Genomic DNA, 17,086 nt, shown 5'->3' with positions numbered 1-17,086 from the left:
CCAATAACATCATCAACCAGTTAGTAGGCAATGCCTACTCATAATTGGTTAAAATCACATGATATGCACAGATGATGTCATTGGACACACATCTTCCTCTATCTTGTTTACTACAAAACATAGAAACACGCCATTTTATCTATGTTGATGCTGGGGTGGTGCCGGAGATGTTGGATGTGAAGTTGAAACACTTTTGGAATTTCCCTTTAAGAGTTAGCTCTACCGCCTCTTTTAACTCAGTGCTACAGAATACTCTGACAGTGTGTCCAAACGTGTCTTAGGCCAGGATTCAATCCGATCATGCGTTGTAGCATGCGTTGTAGCATATATAGAGGTACATTTCTATTCAGCCGACATATGCAGCATTTGCTGTGAATATGATCTCCAGCGCGGGAACATTCCCTTTAAAAGGCGCATTGTTCGACAATGCACGATCAGATTGAATCCTGCCCTTATTTGTATGGCTAAAAGACACCTCAACAGAGAAATATTGCAGTTTTGAATTGGATGTTTTCTTTATTCAATATGCCTTAAATAATAAAACCCAAGTGGCATTATTTCTGTGTTTTCAATCTCCTTGAGAAAACTGAACTGTATCTTATTTCAGAACCCTCCTTGGTACACTTGGACGTTGTCCCCGAGAGCGTTAACAGCCTTAGCGGGGATGACAATGAAGTCTGTTATTTAGTGAAGAGGCCATGGAGTTTGACCTGCCAAACCAGCTCAAGGTTTCTCGAGTGGCACAGGTCTGCAAGGTACAGTTGTATAATATGCTCTAACGTCATCATCTGATATAAATGTGTTGGCTCCACTGACACCAAGCATGTCTACCTCTATGTGGTTGGTGTGTATGGGGACATGGGTGGCCAGAGGACCCTTACAGCGGAAGTGGACATCCTACCTGAAGGCTCGGTGCCTTTGGAACTGGGGTGGCAGGGTAGCCTAGTGGTTAGAGCGTTGGACTAGTAACCGGAAGGTTGCAAGTTCAAACCCCCGAGCTGACAAGGTACGAATCTGTCGTTCTGCCCCTGAACAGGCAGTTAACCCACTGTTCCTAGGCCGTCATTGAAAATAAGAATGTGTTCTTAACTGACTTGCCTAGTTAAATAAAGGTAAAATAAAAACTTTAGCCTGCCAGCTAACATTCTAGACATCTTCCTCCTCACTGACCAGGACTGGAAGAAGAGCGTGTTTTATGCTGATTTTTACGCCTCAGACGTGAGTTCTGCTATTCCTTTAATAGTACATACCAGTAGAAGTGCCATACTGTCAATTCTGTCAAACAAAATATTATCAAAGATGAGCACATTATGAGATAGATTTGAATGTGTGTGGAATAATCAAAGATGTTTTGATGATTGTAGGACCACGTTGGACCAGTGTTCTGTGTTGATGACATCGGCCAAGTCTTTGGGGAGGGTAGGTTTTTGACTCCAGTGAGACAATCTGTAGAAGGCACCATCACATCACCAAAGGAAACATACTAATTCTACTGTTTCTTGACAGAGGGATATGCATAGATACTGTCAGCAAAGAGTAAAGGCACATCTGAGAACAAGATTCGTCAATCCTAATGTATCCTAATCCAAATCCTAATGTAGTTATCATCAATGGGATGGCGCTATTTGGCAATGACATACAATGTCCAGAGTTCAGTGACAGACTAAGTGACACAGAATTGTAAGGAGGGCGCACACAATTTTATATATAAATAGTTCAATCTCGTGGAATAGTTCCCTTCTCATTTCCGTTTCTGAGTGCAGCACCAATGGACGTGACCTGTCCTAAGTGTTCATCTTACTCACACCGGAGACAGGCGTTCACAGTTGGCTCGGGGCCTTGTTCTAAAAGGAAGTGTAGGCCTATCTCTGTCTGCTTCAGTTTCTCTTACCATTATGCAGCACACACATTCCATAGTTCTTGAGCCAATGGGAACTATTTAAAAAGCTCTCTCAATGCCCACGCCCCCACACAGTAGGGCCATGGACTGCTTCAAACTCCAAGATCCCCCCTTCACTTTGTGATGGATTAGAAGTAGAATAGGAATCTAGGAAAGGATGCATTGCATAAACATTTATCCATGAATAAGGCGACGAGAGGAGAGTATATGGGCTGGAGCTGGGCCGGATGAGGAAAAAAAGGAAGTGGGCCATAAGTTCATGTCTTTGTAAATGTAATTTAAACATTTAGCTACTGTTGTTATAACCAGCAGGGCACTTCAACCCCTAAAGACTGTTATCTTACATATTCTACCAAGATAAATTGGCTCACAAATTACTTGTGAATTCTTATATTTGAGGCACTTGGTAACAGATGTTGCCTCCAGTAACCAATGGGCACAAATCGTTTTGAATGAGGATCTGCTGTGCTGTGGTGATACAACTCTGCCATCATGTGGACAAAGTGACTCTCCTTCACACCATAGGATCAATGAGCAAGTTACTCTTACCATTCTATATCAGTAACCCCAGGCAGGCAATAGATTCAGCTTCATAAAGGTTTTTAAGACACAAGATCTGAATGTGTTGTGATACAGTATCTTTGTATTTTTTTTTTATCTTGTTCTTTGACTTTCCTCCTCTAGACACTCACCCATGCTTGCTATGTCAATGAATGACATCACTGTCTCATTCATCACTGTTTGGAATTCTTGCTGTCAGAGAGAGAGGGGGAGAGATTTACAGGGCCTGAGCTAATGGAAAAGAGTGACGTGAATAGTGAGAGGAAGATTGTTTAACTCTCCGTTCCCTCATTTCTTCAGGGCAAAAACTATTGAAGTGTATTTTGGGAACATCCTTTTGCCCAAGAGTTTGGGGCAAATGGGGGAAAATATGAGTTCATTGTCTCAAAGTGAGAATATTTAACAGTTAAGAGAAGCATTCCACTGGTTTTGGCAGCGCAAGGTAAAGAGTGTCTGCCTGTAGCTACAAGTCTGTCAATGTACTTTGAAGTTTAGATCCCCAGTGGTGAAACAGCCACCTCCATGTGCAATATTACAACAACAAAGAAGTCACTGAAATCAAAGCACACTGTTTTTCCCCTCAGACATCATTGCACGCACAATAGAAGAGCACAATATATGACGCAATTTTTTTCATCATGCTGCGCGACTTTTCCTCACCTTGAAAACAATAACAATGCTGGTGGGGTGGCTGTGGCACTAGTTCCACCTACTGTGAGTTCTGCTTTAGTAAGAGAGGAGCCCATGTGTTTGGTGATGCCATTAGACTGAAGTAAACAGGGGCCTCGGTGGAAAATAAATCCACGCTGATAGTCTCTTTTCACTTTTTTTTGGGGGGGGGGGGGGGTCTTCTTGGATAATAAACATTATAATCTTAGAAGTAATACAGCACCATTATACTGGCAGACAAGCTGTCGGCTTGTCATTGAATCATAATCATTCATATGTAACGTGGAACCAGGCATATTGTCCTTGTTGAGCACATCATGCCTGATGTCCACTCTCTTGTGGGTCCTTGTTCGTTGTGTTGCCATAGATGTACTTACCTGGCCACAGTATTAGGTATTAAAGCCAGTCATGAGAGTTGACATTTTTATTGGTGACATAACTGAGGGCTGCACAGACAGAGACGTTAAAAGATTGTGAAAAGCCTATTTTAGGGCTTCCGTTTGAATACTTTACAACTTTTTGTTTTCTTCCCACAAATACTGTCTAAGTACCATGACATCAGTCAGTGATGTCACAGTTGGAAGCCCTAAACAGCTCACATACCTGTATGATGCCTTCTTGAATCCTCTTTACCTCTCCACCACTAAACTGGATATATAACCTTCTTATGTTGCTAATTCCTACCAACTGCAGGAGCCAACATGTCTCATTTAAACCCCGTCTTTGTTTGTAAAGGCAAAAAAAAAACGATGATGCATGTAGATCAAAAACGGTGTAGGGCCAACGTCAGGTCGTCTGTTAAAACGATTCACCATCGCACAGCAGCAGTCAAATGGCTAACCCGAAGCACAGCTGAAAGCACGACAGTTCACCTGATTCATCATCACAACTCATCAGTATGGTATGTGCCATAGCCTATTGCTTAATGTGTTTATGCAAAGACCAGAGTTTCCTTCTAAAGAAGCCACGAATCATGTAGAATGGCAGTAAATTTGTTTAAAATGTTCAAATATTTTCTGAGGCAGAACCCCCAGCCCCCATACTAAACTTGGCCCCCCCCAATGTCTATACCCCTTCGCCCTTGGCGAAGACAGCAGAGTTTTTCCAGTCTGAGTACACCAAGAAGCCAGTGAAAGTGCTGTCAGTCTTAGAGCTGGAGTAGAAACCACTGTACTCTCCCAATGCCATCTGTACCCACACCTGGTCGCCCGGGATGAGGTGCAGCAGCGAGCCCCCGGACAAAGACGCTGGCTTGGGCCAGTTCCCATAGAACTGGAAATACGACGCCATCGTGTGACCATTTTTCATCAGGTCAAACTGCAGGCTGGCCCGGTAGACGGTGGCGTGGACCGCAAAGTAGTAGACGCCGGGCACTTTGCAGGTAAAGCGTCCTGTTTCCATGTCGTAGTCGCCCTGCTCGTTGAGCGTTACCTTGTCAAAGCGCACAGCGTCTTCCGCCGCCACGGGCTTGGTGCGGCCCTCGGACAACTTGGCGCTGAAGGCTGATTTGGGAGCGATGGCGCACTCCCCCGACTGCCCCCTGTCTCCTTTATCTCCAGGGTTCCCCTGGTCTCCAGTGAGGCCCCTAAAGCCTGTTTCACCTTTAGGGAGAATAGGGCAAAGACACAGTCCTGTTACTACTGTTCATTCAATAACACTTGAACCAACAGTAAACCAATTGAACCAAGGGAAGATTCATGGATCATTATAGTCCACAGTATGTTGTAGAAAGTATGGTGCCCTGATGTGACTGTACCTGGCTCTCCCCCGACTCCCTTCTCTCCCTTCTCCCCAGGGGCAGAATCACGCCCGTCCCTCCCATCTCTTCCTGGTTGGCCAGCACCTCCGTGCAACCCAGGGGTGCCTGGGATACCTGGGTGTCCCGTACACAGACTGGGCGGGATCTTGTTGTCTTCTAATTGGTTGGAGAAGTTGACCAGTAGAACGGGGAGGAGGAGGAGGGGCCATAGCTGGAGTGATTTCATTTCAATGCTACTATGTAGAGGAGAAACATTCTCTGTCAACATAAAGGAATAGAAAATACATTTTCTACTTGATACTCTTTTCTCTAGAACTGACTTTTCAAGGGGATCCACATAGTGTTCCATCCGTGAGTTTATAAATAGATATGGAGTTCATTGATTTGTTCTGCAGATGATAGGAAAAGCACCATACCGCAAAGGTTACATAAATGACAAGGACATCTAATAACACCAACACTTGAACCCATAAATGATATGTGCTGAAATGAGTGGAAATATCCTTCAAAGAATGATGATATGAAATGAGAGCAGAAAAAGAACATGTAATATAGTGTAACATATCATATAGTAGCGATTGAATCAGCTTTTCTTATGGACAGATTCATTTATTGTGAATACAGACGTCCAACTCCTTTCCCATTGGTCGCAGGTCTTGGACTCTCACTCAACTGGACACATCTAAGAGGAGGGGTCAGATGACCGGGAGAAAGCATGCAACTGGAGAGAGGGAGTAACCATCTAAAAGAATAACAGAAGACGCCTCATACCACGGACACAAAGCATTGGGAGTATAGGCCCCCAGTACATTTAATGAGAGCGTACACCTATGGCCGACAGGCATTACACCTTTTTAAAAGGCTATAAGAGCAATCAGATTATGTCCATACCCTATATCTGCTTGTAGCTGTTGGCATCAGTAACCTGCACTTCAGGAAACTTGTTTTCTCCGTTTTTAAAACAGCTGTTTCACATTAAATGTTAAAGAGAGCAGCAGTGCCAGAATGGAAGCAATCATTATTTACACAGTTCAAAACAAAAGCTCAGTGTTAATCCCTGCTTTCCTTTGGCGTGAGTTCAGGATCATCTTGTCCGTCCCGTCCCGTGCGTGCGTGCGTGCGTGCGTGCGTGCGTGCGTGTGTAAGCCTGAGCGTGTTGAATTGAGGAAGAGTGTCTCCGACCCCTCCTTTAGCAGTGCTGGGAAAGAGAGGAGCCAGCTGTGAGAGAGTATGTCTCCAGACTAACACTGTTGGCTACCATGGGACTGCAGCACAAGGACAAGCCTCACAAGGCCTGAACATACAGACACTGGGAACGACAGGGAACCTCACAATCAATTTGCCGATAGCAAGAACGGACCCTGTGGTAGAGAGCTGTGCAACTTGATCACACAACATTATGCTCACATTGAACATTTGAAATCGCTGCCACAGCATATGCCCATATTCAAACATCCGTTTTAGCCATACCATAGAACAATCGTCAAATAAGGACTTCCAGCGTGTAGTGTGCTCACTACGAGCAAATATTACTTTAAGGCCAGAAAAGACCTTTGATAAAAGATGAAATCCTCAACGTCTTCCAGGTTATTTTCAGCTCACTGCCACCTTCGTGAGTCAGTGGTATATATTTCGGCCTCAGCTGCTGTATTCTTTATGGCAGCATTTAAAGACCCGTGCAGAGCAGAGAGGGCTGGCCTGTGGAGAAACTAGCCAAAAGCTGTGTCAGCATTCTGAGGAAGAACAGACAGACAGGATAAACACTGGATTCTGAGACGCTGCAGACCTCTGTATCTCTATCCCCTATAATGACCACAAACTCCCATTTTGTTTGCGTGGGAGTACGATATGCAAAGTACAGTAATACATTGGTATGTATTGTTGCAACTTTCTGAGCAACTAACCATCCAATAACATACAGGGGATGTTAGCAGTATCACAAAGAATCCCAGTATAAAACGGTTCTGATAAGGATAGCAGCAGTGTTATCACTGGTTTGAAAAAATGTATGCTATTTGAATATGATAGCCAGTGTGACGAATATGCTACATTATTTGTTACTTCAATAAGACATTTATATTCCAATTACATAGGAATTCATCAACACATTTGCAAAACAAAATTAGTTGCCTATGAAACATACACTCCTCCATTCCTTTACTGACTGTTTGCGTGGCAGCAAAATATTCTCAATGTTAAATAGATGATTTTCCTTATTGTAGATCATGTTGAGCCACCCCTACTCACAGCAGACAGCAAACATATACAACCATTTTCAATCAGGGATTATTTGAAGAGAAAGTTTACCAGTCAACGTCCAAAAGTCCTTAGGAGCAGCAGTCTTTGCCTTGTGCTGAAGTGAAAACAGTCAAAGTTATCTTTGCTGCTTTCAGCCAAAGAGCCTGGGAAAAGAGGAGAACTCTCAGCCTGGGAAGGAAACGGCAATGAAAGCAAACTAGAAAGAGGGAGGGTGGGAGACAGAGAGGAAAATATAGTGAGAGTAGGAGGGAAATATTTGAAGTCTCCCCACGTCAAATAATAAAGAGGAAAATAAGTTGTCAATAAGTCAAACAATAAGATCAGGATCAGAACAAGAGAGATGTTGAGAAATCAGGAAAGCGAGGGAGTGGTGAAAAGGAGGTGCAGCGAGGATAACAAAGGTTGGCAGATTACATACGATTTAAAGATTTGAGACTGGAGGAATCTCTTTCCCAAACATAAACAGTGGGAGAAGATCAAGGGGTTGTGGTCACTGGTCAGGGATATGTATCCACTATACACAGAGTCAAAGTCCTGGAAAACTTGAGCAATGCTGTTAACTGCTGTTACAGCCTACGCGTCATATTGTGAACTCCTCAAAAAGCAGTAAAGGCCTTCGAATCAGAGGATTCTTAATTATTAGCCTTAACGCCGAGACAGTTGATCAGTTTTGCGAGAATTAAGAGACAGGGAGAGACTTGAAGTTATGCTATGTTATCTTAGAGTGAAGCAACGTTTTTCTTTCTTCCGATTTTCTCCCGAAATTGAAACAATAGAGACTTTGGCTGGAATCCTCTCCTCCTGTCAGTTTTGAGCTGATTGAGGAATGTGAAATAAACATCCCACATCTCACTTAACCATTTGCAGCCACTCTTAAAGAGGATGTGACCTATTTTACGGAACTATCACTCACTTTGATTGCTGTCTCTCCATGCACACCAGCATGTACAGTGGGGAGAACAAGTATTTGAAACACTGCCGATTTTGCAGGTTTTCCTACTTACAAAGCATGTAGAGGTCTGTCATTTTTATCATAGGTACACTTCAACTGTGAGAGACGGAATCTAAAACAAAAATCCAGAAAATGACATTGTATGATTTTTAAGTAATGAATTTGCATTTTATTGCATGACATAAGTATTTGATCACCTACCAACCAGTAAGAATTCCGGCTCTCACAAACCTGTTAGTTTTTCTTTAAGAATCCCTCCTGTTCTCCACTCATTACCTGTATTAACTGCACCTGTTTGAACTCGTTACCTGTATAAAAGACAACTGTCCACACACTCAATCAAACAGACTCTAACCTCTCCACAATGGCCAAGACCAGAGAGTTGTGTAAGGACATCGGGGTTAAAATTATAGACCTGCACAAGGCTGGGATTGGCTACAGGACAATAAGCAAGCAGCTTGGTGAGAAGGCAACCACTGTTGACGCAGTTATTAGAAAATTAAAGTTCAAGATGACGGTTAATCACCCTCGGTCTGGGGCTCCATGCAAGATCTCACCTCGTGGGGCATCAGTGATCATGAGGAAGGTGAGGGATCAGCCCAGAACTACATGGCAGGACCTGGTCTATGACCTGAAGAGAGCTGGGACCACAGTCTCAAAGAAAATCATTAGTAACAAACCTGCAAAATCTGCAGTGTATCAAATACTTGTTCTCCCCACTGTATGTATCCCTAAATTCTGCTACAGCATTTACAAAGACACCACCTTAAGTTAGTAGTATGTATGTCACTGATGACTGCTACAGGTACAGACTACATTGGTGGGACTGTTTAGGCTTGGTCACATTTAGGGTGGAACCTCCATGTTTCTACACTTTGGTTTGGTATTTTACATTACAGCACTGTTTATGGGACATTGGTCAAGAAGGGGTTGGCAATGGCTCTTTGAAATCCGAAACCTTGATTTTTCCTTTTCACTCTTTAGGCAATGAAACTATTTCACAAAGGACTTCACAAGCCTCGTGTTGAACTCAGTAGCCATAACTGCACTGTGATGGAGCAGATTTATACATGGTTTCAATTACCATTAGAAATATAAGCATATTTTGTCCCCTGCTCAATAACAGCCTGTAAAAAATATTCCAGCAGCTGAATCTAGCTGATGATCCCTGCCTTAGATGTTCCTTTCATTTATACAGCAAAAGTAATCATTAAAGTAATCATGACAGACTGAACCAGGGCTGACCCCAGCCTTTTGGAGGCCCTAAGCGAGTGGCATGAAAGATTCACAAATGTCGTGGAACTATAACATTTCAAAGTTGTAAATTCTGCACTGATTATGTTGTACACATAGGTCAATAGCGCAATTTCTTTATGCTATCATTGTTTCACAGGACCACCTGGGTATATTACATGTCAAATGAAGGTATACTGAACAAAAATAGTTTCATGCGCTGAAATAAATGTCCCAGAAATTGTCCATACACACAAAAAACTTATTAAGCTCATATTTTGAGCACAAATGTGTTTACATCCCTGTTAGTGAGCATATCTCCTTTGCCAAGATAATCCATCCACTTGACAGGTGTGGCATATCAAGAAGCTGATTAAACAGTATGATCATTACACAGGTGCACCTTGTGCTAGGGACAAAAAAAGCATTTTTAAAAATATATTTCTGACCAACAGATGCATATCTGTATTCCCTGTCATGTGAAATCCATAGATTAGGGCCTAATGAATTTATTTCAATTGACTGATTTCCTCATATGGGGATTGTAACTCAGTAAAATCTTAGACATTGTTGCATGTTGCATTTATATTGTTCATTATAGTGTGCTTGATTCATCTTAGTTTGCTATTTGTGACAACTCCAATGTTTCCATTGTACTATAGATGGTATAAAATACAGTTGATGTCGGAAGTTTACATACACCTTAACCAAATACATTTAAACTCAGTTTTTCCACAATTCCTGACATTTAATCCAAGTAAAAGTTCCCTGTTTTAGGTCCGTTAGGATCCACACTTTATTTTAAGAAGGTGAAATGTCAGGATAATAGTAGAGAGAATGATGTATTTAATCTTTTATTTCTTTCATCACATTCCCAGGGTCAGAAGTTTACATACACTCAATTAGTATTTGGTAGCATTGCCTTTAAATTGTTTAATTAAAACTTCTTATGTCTGGGGGGCAGTATTGAGTAGCTTGGATGAATAAGGTGCCCGGAGTAAACTACCTGCTGCTCAGGCCCAGAAGCTAAGATATGCATATTATTAGTAGGTTTGGATAGAAAACACTCTGACGTTTCTAAAGCGGTTTGAATGATGTCTGTGAGTATAACAGAACTCATATGGCAGGCAAAAACCTGAGAAATAACCCAACCAGGAAGTGGGAAATCTGAGGTTTGTAGTTTTTCAACTCTTTGCCTGTTCAAGATACAGTGTAAATTTGGTCCGATTGCACTTCCTAAGGCTTCCACTAGATGTCAACAGTCTTTAGAACCTTGTTTGAGGCTTCTACTGTGAAGGAGGAGAGAATGAGAGCTTTCAACTAGAGGTCCGGCAGAAGGCCATGAGCTGATCACACGTGCGCCCATGAGAGGTAACTGCGTTCCATTGCATTTCTAAAGACAAAGGAATTCTCCAGTTGGAATATTGAAGATTTATGATAAAAAAAACATCCTAAAGATTGATTCTATACATCGTTTGACATGTTTCTACGAACTGTAACGGAACCTTTTGACTTTTCGTCTGGACCTAGTATTCACGCCTCATGAATTTGGATTTGTGAACTAAACGTGCGAACAATAAGGAGGTATTTGGACATAAATTATGGACTTTATCGAACAAAACAAACATTTATTGTGGAACTGGGATTCCTGGGAGTGCATTGTGATGAAGATCATCAAAGGTAAGTCAAATCAAATGATTTGATTTGAAAGGTAAGTGAATGTTTATAATGCTATTTCTGACTTCTGTTGACTCCACAACATGGAGGGTTTCTGTATGGCTTGTTTTTGTGTCTGAGCGCTGTACTCAGATTATTGCATGGTGTGCTTTAAAAAAAATAATCTGACACAACGGTTGCATTAAGGAGAAGTATGTCTATAATTCCACGCATAACACTTGTATCTTTTATCAATGTTTATTATGAGTATTTCTGTAAATTGATGTGGCTCTCCGCAAAATTATCAGATGTTTTGGAAGCAAAACATTACTGAGCATAACGCGCCAATGTAAACTGAGATTTATTGAAAAAACATACATGTCTTGTGTAACATGAAGTCCTATGAGTGTCATCTGATGAAGACCATCAAAGGTTAGTGATTCATTCTATCTCTATTTCTGCTTTTTGTGACTCCTCTCTTTGGCTGGAAAAATGGTTGTGTTTTTCTGTGACTAGGTGCTGACCTAACATAATGGTTTGGTGTGCTTTCTCTGTAAAGCCTTTTTGAAATCGGACACTGTGGTGGGATTAACAACACTTTTATCTTTAAAATGGTGTTAAATACTTGTATGTTTAAGGAATTTTTATTATGAGATTTCTGTTGTTTGAATTTGGCGCCCTTCACTTTCCCTGGCTGTTGTCATATCGATTCCATTAAGCGGTATTTCAACCGTAAGAAGTTGGTCAAAAGTTTCGGGTAGCCTTCCACAAGCTTCCCACAATAAGTTGGGTGAATTTTGGCCCATTGCTCCTGACAGACCAGGTGTAACTGAGTCAGGTTTGCAGACCTTTTTCAGTTCGGCCCACAAATGTTCTATAGGATTGAGGTCAGGGCTTTGTGATGGCCACTCTAATAACTTTGGAAGTATGCTTGTGGTCATTGTCCATTTGGAAGACCCATTTGCGACCAAGCTTTAACTTCCTGACTGATTTTTTGAGATGTTGCTTCAATATATCCACATAATTTTCTTTCCTCATGATGCCATCTATTTTGTGAAGTGCACCAGTCCCTCCTACAGCAAAGCATCCCCACGCTTCACGGTTGTTATGGTATTCTTCAGCTTGCAAGCTTCCTCGTTTTTCCTCCAAACATAACAATGGTCATTATGGCCAAACTGTTCTATTTTTGTTTCATCAGACCAGAGGATATTTCTCCAAAAAATACTTTTGTACCTGTTTCCTCCAGCATCTTCACGAGGTCCTTTGCTGTTGTTCTGGGATTGATTTGCACTTTTCGCATCAAAGTAGTGGTGCCTTCAGGCGTTTGGAAATTTCTCCCAAGGAAGGATGAACCAGACTTGTGGAGGTCTTGGCTTTTTTTTTTTTTTAGGTCTTAGCTGATTTCTTTTGATTTTCCCATGATGTCAAGCAAAGAGGTATTGAGATTGAAGTTAGGTAGGCCTTGAAATACATTCACAGGTACACCTCCAATTGACTCAAATGATGTCAAATGATGTCAATTATCAGAAGCTTCTAAAGCCATGACATCATTTTCTGGAATTTACCAAGCTGTTTAAAGGCACAGTCAACTTAGTGTATGTAAACTTCTGACCCACTGGAATTGTGATACAGTGAATTATAAATGAAAATCTCTGTCTGTAAACAATTGTTGGAAAAATTACTTTTGTCATGCACAAAGCAGATGTCCTACCCGACTTACAAAAACTATAGTTTAAACAAGAAATTTGTGGAGTGGTTAAAAATTTGTTTTAATGACTCCAACCTAGTGTATGTAAACTTCCGACTTCAACTGTACATGTGATATGAGTAATGTAAGATATGTAAACATGATTAAATTGGCCTTCTGGATGGTGTGAACAGGCAGTGGCTCGGGTGGTTGATGTTGTTGATGATCTTTTTGTCCTTCCTGTGACATTGGGTGCTGTAGATGTCATGAAGGGCAAGTAGTTTGCTCCCGGTGATGCGTTGTGCAGACCACACCACCTTCTGGAGAGCCTTGCGTCTGTAAAAGTTTGTCAGGGTTTTGGGTGACAAGCCAAATTTCTTCAGCCTCCTGAGTTTGAAGAACAGGGAGTACAGGAGGGGACTGAGCACGCACCCTTGTGGCACTCCAATGTTGAAGGTCAGCGAAGTGGAGATGTTGTTTCCTACCTGCACCACCTGGGGGTGGCCCGTCAGAAAGTCCAGGTCCCAATTGCCTAGGGCAGGGTCGAGACCCAAGGCCTCCAGCTTGATGATGAGCTTGGAGGGTACTATGGTGTTGAATGCGGAGCTGTAGTCAATGAACATCATTATTACATAGGTATTCCTTTTGTCCAGATGGGATAGGGCAGTGTGATGGCGATTGCTTCGTCTGTGGACCTGTTGGGGCGGTATGCAAACTGAAGTGGGTCTAGGATGGCCGGTAAGGTGGAGATGATATAATCCTTGACTAGTCTCTCGAAGCACTTCATGATGACAGAAGTGAGTGCTATGGGGCGGTAGTCACTTAGTTCAGTTATCTTTTTCTTCTTGGGTACAGGAACAATGGTAGCCACCTTGAAGCATGTGGGCACAACAGACTGGGATAGGGAGCGATTGAATATATCCGTAAACACACCAGCCAGCTGGTCTGTGCATGCTTTGAGGACGCAACTAGGGATGCCGTCTGGGTCAGCAGCCTTGCAAGGGTTAACACGTTTAAATGTTTTTCTCACGTCAACCATGGAGAAGGAGGAGGGGGCAGTCCATGTTAGCGGGTCGCGACGGTGGTACTGTATTATCCTCAAAGCAGACAAAGAAAGTGTTTAGTTTGTCTGGAAGCGTGACGTCGGTGTTCGTGACGTGGCTGGATTTCTTTTTGTAGTCCATGTTTTCCTGTAGACCCTGCCGCATACGTCTCGTGCCTGAGCCCTTATATTGCGAATCCACTTTGTCCCTGTACTTGCAGTCGCTTGTTTGATTGTATTGTTGAGGGAATAGCTACACTGTTTATATTCAAACATATTCCCAGACCTCTTTCCATGGTTAAATGCGGTGGATCGCGCTTTCGGTTTGCGCGAATGCCACCATCCATCCACAGTTTCTGGTTTTAATAGTCACAGTAGGTACAACATCTCAAATGCACTTCTTTATAAACGCACTCACCGAGTCGGCGTATAGGTCAATGTTGTTCTCTGAGGCTGACCGGAACATATTCCAGTCCGCGTGTTCAAAACAATCTTAAAGCGTGGCTTCCAATTGGTCGGACCAGCGTTGAATGGTTCTCGTCACTGGTACATTCTGTTTTAGATTCTGCCTATAAGACGGAAGGAGCAAGATGGCCTCAGTGGTCGGATTTGCTGAAGGGAGGGCGGGGGAGGGCTTTGTATGCATCACAGAAGTTAGAGTAGTAGTGGTCGAGGGTGTTCCGCATGTGGTGGATTCGGTGGATTCGCAATCAATATGCTGGAAGAATTTAGGTAGACTTGTTCTCAAATTTGCTTTGTTAAAATCCCCAGCTACAATAAATGCAGCCGCAGGATGCATGGTTTCCAGTATGCATATAGTCCAGTGAAGTTCCTTGATGGCCGTCCTGTTGTCTGTTTGAGGGGGAAGGCACACAGCTGTGAGTGACGAGAATTCTCTTGGTTGGTAAAATGGCCGGCACTTGATTGTAAGGAATTCTAGATCGGGTGAGCAGAAGGACTTGAGTTCCTGTATGTCTTTCTCTTTCTTGTCCTCACCCTCTCTACTTACATCTTCTCCTCCATATCCAGCTTCACACACTCCACCTCGTCATTCCATTTCTCAAATATCTCCACTTTGTTCTCTTTTCTCCCTCTCTTTTGCCTCTCATCTTCTTCAATCCCTCCAACTTCTTTCTTCACCTTTGCCTTCTCTTCCACATCGGTTTTCATTCTGACCATCTCCTTTCATTTTCTTCCATCTCTTATCCAGTCAACCTTTCCACTATTTTATTCCTCTTCAACTTCTTTCTCCTTGTCCGACTCCAACTTTTCTCCAGTTTCACTTTGTCTATCCAGACACTTGTCTTTCATAACGACCTCCTCCCGCTTCTTCTCCTCCTTCCTCACCCTGTTTGTCCTTCTCTGCTACATTTCTCTGCATTGCCTCCTCTTTCCTCTCAACCTCTTCCCTCCTAATTTCCTCCTTTGCGCTCTCCTATCCCTAATCCAACACCTCTTTTATTTCGATTTTCTCCAGCAGTCCATAGAGAATTCAGTCTTTCTTCATCTCTGCAGCCACTCTCTTTAACACTAGCTCTCAATTTCTTTCCTCCAGCTCTCTCGTTCCATCTGAGGAGCTGGCTGGAAAAGCAATGAACATGTGAATTAAGCTTTAAAAGGTAGAGGCACGCTAGTATCAGTGGGGTGATCTGGTTAGCTGATCTGAGGAATCCCAGGTCTGGGAGAAAAATATCTAGTGAAATGTGATCTGCTCAATCAGAGGGCTGCTAGCAGGATTATATCTGAGGTGCCACCTGTTGTGTCCTGGAGCACTAAACCCAAAACACTGCTTATTATTTCTATAACACAAACTGCTTCTCAGTTGACCAAAGATGATTATCTGCTACTACACGTTTGGAAGTTGCATTACAATGGAAGTATTTATGACCTAGATTTGTATTCTGAATTGACAACTTAATTTTGGCTTTGTTATAGTTTGGGTTACCCTGCTGCCTTCAAAATAGGTTGTCAACCGAGGAAATCAAGTTGAGTTTGCAAACTAGATAAACTTCATACCTCACACTTTATATCAGTGGGATACACTTTTTACAATAGGGTACTATGGGGTTCATAAACATAGAAACTGAGAACTGAACAAGGAGTGACACAGATCTGGCCACGGTTTCCCAAAAGCATCCCAAGGCTAAATTCATCATTAGAACCTTTGTAGGAGCATTGTTCAATCTCTTAGCAGTTTCCCAAAACCATAGTTCCTAAAAGTGCACTGAAACTCTCGATATGTACCAACTGCCTCAAAACAGCTAAAGTGCGTTGAGGTGAATCTAGGTAAAAAGCTATGATCCCTTACTGTCACTTGTAAACTCCACTTCAATCAGTGTAGATGAAGGGGATAGATTTTTAAGCATTGGAAAGGGATTGTGTGTGCACCATTGAGGGTGAATGGGCAAGACAATATTTGAGTGCCTTTGAACGCGGTACGGCAGTAGGTGCACCGGTTTGTCAAGAACTGCAACGCTGCTGGGTTTTTCACACTCAACGGTTTCCCGTGTGTATCAAGAATGGTCCACCACCCAAAGGACATCCAGCCAACTTGACACAACTGTGGGAAACATTCGTCAACATGGGCCAGCATCCCTGTAGAACGATTGAGTTTGTAATCTATGCCCTGACAAATTGAGGCTTTTCTGAAGGCAAAAGGGGGTGGTGAAAGTCAATATTAGGACGGTGTTCTTCAAAGATATATATACAGTGCATTTCAAAGATATTGAAATCAACTTCATGTTCAGTCAATTTAGTAATTTGTAGGGTACTGTCTATATTTTGCCTGAATATTTTTCATCATATGTAAAGTGCGCAATGTGCCAAATGAATGCGATTTAGTGCATCAGAGTAAGCATTAGAATAAGCCGCCTCAATATTTGTAGTCATAAGGTGATGTCTCTCTCTAGGTGCCGATCCATCATCAGGATTGTGAAATAATTACAATGTTAACATTAAGATTTGCATGGAGAAATCTGATCAGAGAGCAGCACTGCCTTTCTTTCGATCCTAGCAGTATCTACATGCTCCAAACGACACTTGGCGAACGCCCTTTCTGCGTGGCGTTTTGGAAAACGCATGTTACATCGTCGGCCGTTGTAGGAACAATGCATGGTTAAAAACATTTGTAAGCCTACGTTGCGTCGCTAAATCGGGGAAATCTAACCCAGCATGTTCTCACTAACACATACGTGGACTATATTCTAGGTTGACAGAACAAAGGTACAGAAACGGAGACAGAGCCTTAAGAAAGAGTAAACGAGACATGTTTATTATTTAAACTATCACTTAAATAAAAAAAGTGCATAGAAAATAAACATGATTAGAAACTTTTCTTTTTACAGTTATGTACAATTGTGTTTCCTAAT

The 17,086-nt window shown here is 42.3% G+C and overlaps 1 protein-coding gene across 5 annotated transcripts; it reads right to left on the bottom strand.

Moving 5' to 3' along the window:
• Positions 1 to 3,539: 3,539 nt before the first annotated feature.
• Positions 3,540 to 7,932, bottom strand: c1qtnf5 (C1q and TNF related 5). Of its 5 annotated transcripts, XM_029673192.2 has the most exons (4): positions 7,567 to 7,932; positions 7,197 to 7,291; positions 4,887 to 6,622; positions 3,540 to 4,731 (listed from the first exon to the last, which is right to left on the bottom strand). In XM_029673192.2, exons 3-4 carry the CDS (start codon positions 5,236 to 5,238, stop codon positions 4,196 to 4,198), a joined length of 888 nt encoding a protein of 295 aa, XP_029529052.1. In that variant the 5' UTR covers positions 5,239 to 6,622; positions 7,197 to 7,291; positions 7,567 to 7,932; the 3' UTR covers positions 3,540 to 4,195. The 5 variants fall into 5 exon arrangements, with proteins under 5 accessions (XP_029529052.1, XP_029529050.1, XP_029529051.1 ...); XM_029673190.2 differs by lacking the exon at positions 7,567 to 7,932 and having other exon boundaries at positions 7,197 to 7,552; XM_029673191.2 differs by lacking the exon at positions 7,567 to 7,932 and having other exon boundaries at positions 4,887 to 6,087; positions 7,197 to 7,552.
• Between the last annotated feature and the right edge of the window lie 9,154 nt (positions 7,933 to 17,086).

The sequence above is a fragment of the Oncorhynchus nerka genome, linkage group LG11, assembly GCF_034236695.1.
Source record: "Oncorhynchus nerka isolate Pitt River linkage group LG11, Oner_Uvic_2.0, whole genome shotgun sequence".
Taxonomy (NCBI): Eukaryota; Metazoa; Chordata; class Actinopteri; order Salmoniformes; family Salmonidae; genus Oncorhynchus; species Oncorhynchus nerka.
The sequence above is the reverse complement of the archived record's forward strand: the minus strand, read 5'-3'. Positions and strand labels throughout refer to the sequence as shown.

Excerpts from the sequence above, each read along its gene's own strand:
- c1qtnf5 (XM_029673192.2), bottom strand. The coding sequence starts at position 5,238 with ATGGAACACTATGTGGATCCCCTTGAAAAGTCAGTTCTAGAGAAAAGA. Across the intron at positions 4,732-4,886 it reads GGGAGTCGGGGGAGAGCCAG|GTGAAACAGGCTTTAGGGGC; the intron begins GTACAGTCACAT and ends TTCTCCCTAAAG.